This window comes from Amphiprion ocellaris, chromosome 21 (assembly GCF_022539595.1).
Source record: "Amphiprion ocellaris isolate individual 3 ecotype Okinawa chromosome 21, ASM2253959v1, whole genome shotgun sequence".
NCBI classification, from domain to species: Eukaryota; Metazoa; Chordata; class Actinopteri; family Pomacentridae; genus Amphiprion; species Amphiprion ocellaris.
This window is the reverse complement of record NC_072786.1, coordinates 21,396,894-21,407,511: the sequence shown is the minus strand read 5'-3', so window position 1 is coordinate 21,407,511 and position 10,618 is coordinate 21,396,894. Positions and strand designations below refer to the sequence as shown.

General features: G+C 40.4%; 1 protein-coding gene across 2 annotated transcripts in view; it reads right to left on the bottom strand.

The window, feature by feature from the left end:
• Positions 1–71: 71 nt before the first annotated feature.
• Positions 72–10,618, bottom strand: part of mkln1 (muskelin 1, intracellular mediator containing kelch motifs) — a 40,586-nt gene continuing 30,039 nt past the window's right edge. For both annotated transcript variants that reach the window (XM_023299761.3, XM_023299760.3), the window contains exons 15-18: positions 10,069–10,208; positions 7,923–8,025; positions 7,424–7,478; positions 72–5,997 (exon numbers count right to left, since the gene is read on the bottom strand). In XM_023299761.3, coding sequence (XP_023155529.1) covers positions 5,876–5,997; positions 7,424–7,478; positions 7,923–8,025; positions 10,069–10,208 — 420 coding nt within the window. In that variant the 3' untranslated portion in view covers positions 72–5,875. The remainder of the gene's footprint in view (positions 5,998–7,423; positions 7,479–7,922; positions 8,026–10,068; positions 10,209–10,618) is intronic.

Below are 10,618 nucleotides of genomic sequence, written 5' to 3'. Positions count from 1 at the left end.
TGCTTGCGCAGCTTTCTTCAGTAGTACCTGCAGCCAGCCACCAGGGGGCAGAAACACCACAGAGACAGCAGTTAAGAAAACTTGAACAAAATACAATCTTTATTCATTATATACATTACATACAATGCAATACTACAAGGCTTTCTACACATTCACTGTATCCACAGAGTAGTGCTCACTGATCTGAGAGTACCAGCCTTTAGACTCCTGAGTCCCACCCAGGCCTAACGAGAAAACAAAGAGGAAAACAAGGAATAACTTTCCACACAGTGAATGTCGACGTGTGGAGGATGTTTACCCTAAAATAGCAAAAAGAAAAGTAGTATTTGGCATTGTGTGTTTTATTTTATTTTATTTTTTACAAAGGTGCTTTCAGTTCGTTTTCTTCAACACATCTTTCTTCTGGCACAAACAGAAATGCTACGGCAAAGTGTCCTAAGCCCTAAATATCATCAAAATGCCATAAATAATCCCTCATGTTGCTTTAATCTAGTGATTTTTAAAAAAATAATCACATAATTGATTCCATTATCGGAGCAACAGAGGCAAAACATACATGAACACACACATGCCTTCATCCTCGTCCACCAAAACATGAACACGCCCAATGACCACACATTGGCATAAAGTGTTACAGCTTGTACTCTCCTCAACTGCTGGATTTAGGGAATTAAATGTCTAAGTAGCTTCTGTTGGTGCTTGCTCATGCTAAGCTGTCAAAAATATTAGTAATAATAAATGTAAATGCAGAGGGATGAGATCTGCTAATTAGGGAAATGCAGCAACAACAGTATTTACAGGGATGATGGGAACAGCAGCAGAACATCCACAATCAGTAAACAGCCTTCTGGGGGAGCACAGGGGGGTTTATATGTTACACCAGAGCAGTTAATGAGACGTTCTGTCACAGGATAAATGTGCTCAGTGTTCATTTAAATACAGGATCAAGTAAACGAGGAAGTGAGGCTGAATTTATCGGATACAGACTTCACATCAAGTGCCTTCAAGCAGGGCTGCTAGGAGAAGAAGATCTCATGTCAGACACTTAAAGGATGACACCACTGCTTTTTGTTTGGTTCTGTACATTTCAGCCCATTTGCTACAAGTCACATCCTTTGTAATTTAATAGTATGCATGCTCTCTTCTTGCAGAGATTTGATGAAACCACCCTCATATCTGTATGCTAAAAATGACACCACTGGTAGGTTGTTTAGCTTAGCTTAGCTTAGCCCAGAGCCTCCAAACAGTCTGCAACCAGTAGACTCCACTGGGTTCTTAGTGAGCTTTACAAATGATCCAGATCAACTCTGGAAAGGCCAGGCTTGCAGTGCAGTCTATATGCTAAGCTAGGCTCACAACTTGCTAGCATCATAATGAAGGTACCTATATGAGTGTGGTATCGAACATCTCAGCTAACTCTAAGGAAGAAAGCAGAAGTCCAGATGAGGCATTACACTGAAGATACAACCATGTTCAGATTTGAAGTGACAGCACTGTTTCAAGTCTCTGCCAGCTGATTTTCACAGCATACTGAAATAAACATTACAGCTGTCTGCAAAGCAGCACACACTGAAAAATCAACAGTCAGTGGTCATTCGAACAAGTAAGTTTAGAACAAAGAAACGACATTAACTCATACAAACAAAAACTTCAATTCTTGAGCAAGAAAACACATCTTCGCTCAGTTTAGTACTCAGTAGTTTTACTGTTGAAGCCCTCCTTGTTCTGGTATGAACAGTAACTTAGGGTGGCTAATGTTAGCATTGGTTAGCACTGGAGAGACACTGCTGTGTAACAGATAATCTTCCTGTCTAAGAGCTATGGTTACATTGCATTTTAGAATTCATCTTTCCTCAGTTTGTGCCTTTCATTATTCTATATTTTCATGTTCAGATTTTCTGTTTTACAAAAAAGCAATGAGATATGTCATTTTCAGCAGTTGATAAAAGACCCTCTGGGGTTTTCAAAGATAAACAGAAATATATCTTTCAGAAAAACTGATCACTGGATCTGACTCAGCTATGATGTGAAAACATCATATCCTGTCTAGTCAAGGCTACGGCGGCTGCTGTCCAGCTAAAGCCGTGTTTCCACTGCAGGAATTAAACTGTTTCAGGTTGCATAAAGTTCCCGCTCATTGGTGACTACTTTTTCAAGCACTTTTTCAGGAACTGTTGTGTCAATGTTGATTACAGGTGGAATACTCTAGCATTTTACAGCAGCCATTTTAAAAACCTGCAGCTCCAAACAAGTTTACTGGGTTGTGTTTGGACACAACATCGTGCAACTAGAGAAGAAATAGTATGGGAGATGGATTGATAGAAAAATCCAGGCCTTGCTAAAAATGAAGTTTGTCATTGTTTCATATTGTTGCTCAGAAATGAGGTAGTAAAACAGCTGACTACTTTTGATGCTTCAGCTGACTAACATGCCTAATCTTCCCACGTATTTATACCAGGGTGAAAATGCAGATAGCGAGTGAAATGTCATGGGAAATGTCCAGACTTAGCCCCTACAACTACACATTCCAGTTTTGTTTGATTGTTTTCTGTTGGTGGAAACACAGCTAAAAGTTACACAAGGTTATTACTTTTTGGGTTTACACTTGCAAAACCCCAGAATGGTCCTTTAATTTCAGAATTCAGAAGCGCACTAATTGTTAATAACTGCCTATACAATGCTAGAGAGAGACTTAAATACAATAACTAGTTCTGTATGATCTTAAAGTCTGTCACTCAAACGCTCAGTTTGAGAAAACAGTTGAACATGACACAATTTTTAAACGAGTTACACAACTTACAAACCACATATTTACCCCATTCTGTCCTCTTGGTAAACCGCCCCACTGATCTGCTTGGTCTGTTCTCAATGTTCCTCAAGCTCAGAGATAGAAAAATGCTGATCCTGTACAATACACACAGATTATCTACAAAGTCCGGCTAACAGTCGCAGCAGATGTGCCAACGGTGACGAGTCATGTAGTGTTGTGATGCGTCACAGATGTTCTAGACATAGTACTGGAAGAGACAATCAGTTGGTGCTGCTGCACCTGACCTTCAGACACTCCAGTGGGACGTTAGTGATCACGTTTCCTATGAAAGACAATCAGCTTGTCTCTGAGAGTCATGGAAGACAACAAACAGGAACACTTACAGGTGGGACCTTCAGTGAGCAGTAAGCACCAGTGGACATGAATCCCAAACTGCCCAACATGATTTGGTGACAGCAGAGGTAAACATGTTGACTAAAAGCTTGCAACTGGGCCGCGAGCAGGGAAGCAGCCCTGCAGCCGAACCCCTCCCTCCATTCACTGTGCCCGAGCAAGACCCCAAATATTCTGCCAGCACCACACTCTCAAACAGCACCTTCCACCTGTGAGCTGGTTAACTGCTTTTCTGTTATTTCATCAATTTAAAACTTGATTTAAAGTTGCCACCTCACAGTTTTTTACTCCTTTTCAGTGAGCTGACACCCAGCATCTGACATCTGGTTTCAGGGGGACTGTATTCAGTTTTACCACTTCTTTAACTGAACTAAAAATCATCAGTTTCACAAGTTTCCTCTAGGAATAGAAAATACTACATAATCTTTTGAGTGTTGACCAAGGACACTCTGATGCATGAGGGGCCAGGGATTGAACCACCAACTGTACATTTAGAGGACAACCTGCTCCACCACCTGTCATGGCCAACCCTGATGACTATGGAAAGAGTTACCTGAATAACACGGCTCAGCTGAAGATCATTAGTTTGATCAATATGATAACAAACACTACCATTGAAAAGTTTGGGGTCACCAAGATAATTTCATGTTTTCCATGAAAACTCACACTTTTATTCATGTGCTAACATAATTACACAAAGGTTTTCTAATCATCAGTTAGCCTTTCAACACCATTAGCTAACACAATGTAGCATTAGAACACAGGAGTGATGGTTGCTGGAAATGTTCCTCTGTACCCCTATGGAGATATTCCATTAAAAATCAGCTGTTTCCAGCTAGAATAGTCATTTACCACATTAACAATGTCTACACTGGATTTATCATTCATTTAATGTTATCTTCATTGAAAAAACTGCTTTTCTTTCAAAAATAAGGACATTTCTAAGTGACCCCAAACTTTTGAATGCTATTGTAGATGGTTGGTGACTCAGTGAACTTCACTTCTATCAATTCATATTTGTGTTAATGTGGCACACATATGGCAGCAGGAATTCTGAATAGACCTCAGGATCCCAATGGAATTCAGCCTGTTAACGGAAGATAAGTGATCAGGTGTTCAAGTCATTTTTAGGCAAAAATGCTACAAATTTACTTGGTTTTTTTTTCAATTTCTTGGGCTGTGGCAAAATGTGAAGGGTATTTTTTTTTTTATAACCTATTTTAACATTTAACAAATCAAAAAACCAATAGATTTTTTAAAAAAAAACAAAAAAAAACTATGGTCAGATCAATCAGGAATGATAATGCTAACAGTTAGTTGCAGATCAATACTTGTTCAAAGTAAAACCAACCAGCATTTCTAATCCAACGGCTCGGGCAAAAGTGACATAACACCTGCAAACTGGGTGTTTTATGACCGTAACAGACTGAACTCAGAGGCAAACAAGGCCTCAGGCTGCTTCCTCTCAGTCCTGCTGTCTAATTCACAAAACTATTCTGGTGGACATTTGGAACTTTGAGGAGAAAACAGGAAAATTCATCACACTAAAGGAACCTCCTCTCAGCTCAAAAAGATTTCTGCCACTGTAATGCTGATCAAACTGGATAAGTGGCAGCAGCACTTCATCCACACACCCACACCAACTATTTGAAATTCTTTCCCATAAGTAACGATGAGTGTTAAATGTAGAGCCAGAAAGTTTCTGTATGTGGAGAAAGAACGCGATCCAGCAGAGGATCTGTTCAATCCAGGAAACTTTGAAAAAATTCCTAAAGTATATTTACATATTCTGTACACCATGGAACCACTTAGAATTAAATTACAGTCCAATAATTACTGAGGAAACAACTTGTATCAGCCAGTTTTACAGGGATAACAACCAAAACCAATATAAATGTATATTTCAATATATATTAAACTTTATCTCATAGAATCATTCCTCTACTGTTCCTACAACACTATTAAAATGGTTCTTCTTCTTTTTTTTTTTTGCATCTGCATGGCTGTCACGATCACAAATAGGGGGGTGTGTTACAGAAAAGCAAACTAACCAAATCATCAATGAGGAAGCTGAAATGGAGCCAGAAATATTTTGCAGTAGAGATGCAGAAAGAATAGTAAAAGAACAGGGGAGCTTGTGCGTTGGTGACACCGCCCCGTCTTCAAATAAATAAGTGAATCTGAATTGAACTTTTGCAACAACTGGCCTCAACAGACGTCATTCTCATCTGTTCTGCTCCAAACATGTGGATAGACGCCTGTGGTCTACTGTGTGGGAGTTTGAGTGCACAAATCCAGAGCTTTAAAAACAAAAAAACCAGGAAGAATCAATGGAAAAAAAAGATTGCAAACAAATGTGCAAATCCTCTTTTTTGGCTTCAACTTTTCTGGGAAGAAAAAAAAACAATCAAGTGAAGATGAAAAACACAAGCAGGGCTGTGCGTGCTCAGCAAAAACAAAAGGAAAAACACACACACCTCAGGCTGTCGTGGAATTGCGCTCATATCCAACTAGCACAGTGTTGTTGTGTGTGTTTACGACCCTCATCGTCGTGGTAACGCAGCCCGTGACAGCAGCAGGTCAGTGTGGTGGAGGTGGATTAAGTGTAATCCCACCAGCAGGGTTCAGGAATAGAAAAAGAGCTGGTCTCTGTCTCCACATGGGGCAGGTGTTCAGTCAGTCCAGCAGGTGAGGCGTCAGAGGTGGGAGGGGCTAGAGGGTGATGAGGTCCACCAGGTTGCCCTTAGGTGGGGTCATGCTGTCCGGGAAGAAGTTGACGAGTGTGTCGAAGAGCTGCGTCCGCTGAGCGTACGTCTGGTCTACGTCTGAGAAACCTGAGCGAGACGGAGAAAAGCATCATTAACCCAACGACTAGTACAGAACAGAGCCTTTGTAGTTACTGCAGCAGTCTGCACACTCGTTCCACAACCACACACTACAGCTGCATTCAGTTCTGAACGCTGCACACTTCAGCCTGATTCTGCAAATACCTCAATCCACATAGAAATGCCAGAAAAGGTCTTTTTCTTTTTTAAATATACAGTTCAAGGGTCATTCCAGAATTGGAGGAAATTTTATGTCTCACCCATCAAATTTCAAATAATCCATGTATAAAATACTAAAACATGCAGTTGTTGTGTAAATGTACTTGGCCTGAGACCAAATCTAAAAAAACTAGGAGAAAAGAATGTTTGAAAATATTTTTAAAAATACCAAACAAGCCTGGAGTTCCCCCTAAAGTGCCATTTTTCTCGTCTCAAATAAAACAGTTAAAATGAGTTTAAATCTCCTTTTTTGATATTATTTTTTTCATTGATGTCTCTTGTAATTGTGGGAGCACTTTCTTTTTTAAATCAACTTAATATTTTAAATAATTATTATGTATGGAACGTGTGTCCCACAACAACCCTGTTAGCATAACCTTTTTAACTGGTAGAAGAAAACAGTGAATCACATGAAATGCTGGAATTAACATCACTTTTCCTAAAGAATGGGTAGATCAAAGCTATGTCCTCTTCTATTTTTCATATTTTCATAACACTGTCAGCCTTGATTGAATGCCTCACTCTACCTCATATTAGTTGATACTTATAATGTACATGATGAGGTGATAAGATATGATGCATCCCCTATTCTACTGGACAAGACTACAGAAAATAGTTGAAATTAACAAGTCCTAGACCAACAACATCAGTAGAATGCTGTCTCCACATGAATTAATCAGGAGTAATAACTCAGGCTTATTCTGATAGGTTGAGACAGTTGTTAGTATTTATAGTCGTTTATACTCCTCTGGAATGAGATATCTCTTCTTAATCTCAATGAGACGTTTTTTTTTTGCTAAAGCAAAGGCAAAATGAAATTACAGCGCAGCACTCAGGGGTAATTTTCTAAATGAGGAGATATTTTGAGTATGTTTTGCTGACATTTTCAATGCACAATGTTTTTCATATCACATAGTTGAGACTTAGAGCGAAGCTTACGTAACAAACACTGAGGTTCCACTACAGTAAAGTGTTTGGCTCTGATACATTGCTCTCCAGCTTGAATCCAAAGCATCATTTCAGTTTGTTAATTCTATTTTTGAACTTTATTCCAAACTGAGGAAAACACTGTGGGACAACAGCTACTAGAGAAATTCTTAACAGATAAAATCTTAACATTCTATATGTCAAACATGCAGACAAACTGAGGCTAGCTGAAGTAGCTTTCCTGCGTGGACCTGTATTGTGTTATTATGAACAGTGGTCAGGTTCTTACCCAGAGGGATGAAGTCAGAGCTGGACTTGAAGAGCGCCGAGGGCAGGAGCTGGAACTGAAGCACAGCAAAAACGCCTGAGTCACTTTAACATTCAACAGCGCTGAACAAACAAACGGCCTGAGCAGACGAAGCTGCTGCTGCAGTAGCTGCTGCGCCCCTCTGAATACAGATGAGGGCAGAATACACCTTCTAATCACAGATCTGTCTGGACAGATGGAGGTTACAAATTACAGTTTCAGCTCCAACCTAATGGGACTTCCTGCATTATTCACACACGGAGACATGCTCAACATTCACACCAGCCTTTTCTGACTTGGAGGAACTCATTTAGAGCTCATGTCGCTTCTCATCCTCACCCTGCTTCTCTCTATTTTTGTCTTTTCATCTACAGGGTCAGCTTTGTTTAATATGTGGATATTTCTGAAATACTGAAACCTGAAGCTGATACTTAAATAAGTAGAAAGTCAAAAATGTAAAGGCTAAAGTGTAATGCGGTACCTCTTTGGTCTCATCAGGGTCTGTGTGGTCCACAGTGAGCGACAGGTCGTTCTGCAGGTACTTGAGTGCACTCAGTGGCTCTGACTGGGCTTTCTCCTCGAACCTTACCAAACAAAGCACAATAATGGGAAACATACTCAGAAGACGTGCTGGAGTTACAACTATCATCCACTAGATGGCAACAGCAGCAAGGCAATTACATGCCTATGGCTCCACAGGCAGGAAACAATGACCCTGATGGAAGTTTCTACAGCCTCATCATGACTTTCCATCACCAAGTCAAAGGCTTTTCATGATGTATTACTCTCCCCTAAGATGTTATTTTCCATCTGAAAAAGGTCAACGCCTCAACAGTTGGCACCGTTGTTGACAAATGTACCAAAGGGAAACAACATCGAGCAGCAACAAATGAAGAATGAAACATGAAAAATCTCATAGACTGTGTTTACACGCACAACATTTTCCTCTTCATGAGCTCCATCTCAGCTCTGATCATGTTTGGGAGACAGTGTTTACACTGAGCACAGAGAAATCTGGTTATTCATACCTCTCTATATAAGATAAATACTAGCAGTAAGTTACAGACTACTGCGTGCTGTTTGCACCTGTGATGTTTACAACACAACCCAGCAATTTAATCTGACATTCCTACTGCTACTGTTAGCCTAACCTTAAATTAAACTGAATGCGGATAATATAAATGAGGCCACTTTGGCTCATAGGAGGGTTAGTGCTATTAAATGCCGGCATCACATTGCAGTTTGGTGGATCCACCTCATTGCCAGCAATAGGAGAAGAGAGTGACAAAAAATATTACACGTCCTCCACTTTGACCTGTGTTTAGGCTGTTACTGTCACCGTGTAGGGAGTAGCAGTGGATGAAGATATGCAGCCAGACTGGTGGGATAGAGTCATCATGATGGGGTTCAGTGGCCCAGAGTGGAGAGAACATCTCCGTGTGAGTATAAGAGACTCCTACTGGCTGTGTGACACAGTTAGATCACTCATGAGCCCAGAGGAAACAACAGTACCAGCACCAGTTCCAGTTCATCACTCGCTGTGGGGAATATTGCTTGTTTGCTAATCAGGTTGGGGTTCAAAGAAGCACAGCCACAAAAAGTGTATGCATGTGCTGTCAGAAACAAAGTTATCAGCTGCTTCATAAAAGTCCTAAGACAAGACAAAGTCTTCCCCAGACAGTATGTGTTTCTGTTCGGTCACTTGGCAGAAGCCACACCTGAGGAAGTAGTCGGCACAAATTAACATATGGTGCTTACATGAGTAAATCTATACTTTAAAAATCATGACTAGGACATTAAAGTCCACATAAACACAGTCATGATTACTCCAAGTTTCATTGTGTCCAACTCAAATATAACTCTACAGCACTGATCTGTTACCAGCTCTTCCCATCTAAACATCAAGAATACAATTTATGTAGCGATTCTAACCAGACTGAAAATCCATTTAGATTCCTGGACAGTTGCAACAAATTGTAATTATAACCTGAGTAATTACTCCATCAAGGAACGGAGCGGAGTTATGTGACAATCGGTGTTGGTTTGTCTGTTTGTTCGCAACATTAGTCGAAAACACACTAACGGATTTGGACGAAATTTACAGGGAAGGTCAGAAATGACACAAGGACCAAGTGATTAGATTTTGGCAGTGATGCAGCTTATAGTCTGGATCCATGGATTTGTTAAAGATTTCTGTATCACTGTGAGATAGTGGGACGCCGTCACTGTAACCATGACAACAAGTGAACACTACGTCAGCTGCCTGCTGACGACCACATGACATATCCGTTGGAAATGATACAAGGAGCAATTGATTAAATTGTGAGATGTTTCTGAGTCACATCAATTCCCACCACCCGCTACATATTTAGGTCACGCAATTTGGTATCTGTACATAATGTACACATGCATAACACACGCCTGTGCTCAGCGCAAGGTCATTTTTTATTGAAGATTTCATCCGTTGGAAATGATACAACGACTGAGCAGCCTTGGTGGAGTACTGCGCTCTCTGTTAAAGTCTTGTTATGAAGTGCTGTCACAATTGCATAAAAGGCAGCAAATTTAATTTGAACTAGACAAACAGATGCAGTGGTGGGAGAAGTATCGGGGCTGCTGCTACAGACCTGTATTTCCTGATGAGGTATCTGCAGTGGCGGAGCAGGTACTCCTTGGAGGGCCGACACAGTTTGAGGGACCAGAAGTCATCCAGGCGCATCTTCGGAGAGCAAGACTTGCCAGGGTTTCCACCAAATAGGTAATGCACCTGGAGACACACAGGAAACAAAACAGCTGATGAAATCTTCTACTCCACACTCCCTTAACACACACAAAGCCACCATGAAAAATCCCCAACAAAATACAGAAGATTTACACCACTCACACATCTGGCTCTGTGAGTTTACAGAATTTACTGCAAGAAAAAAAAATCTTAGTGTCAAAATTTAGAATGACAGAATTGTCATTATATTGCCTTTTTAAATCTATGTTGTGCATATGTTTAATGGAGAGTTTAAACATTTATCCTATTTTAGGCTATTACTCGTGACCTGTAACCAATCAGACTGAGACTACAGAGAGGTTACAACACAGAGGCAGCTGCAGCAAAGCCAAAACAGTGTATTTTAAATGAATCTATCTGTTAAAACCACTATACCAGTAATCAGAAAAATGCTA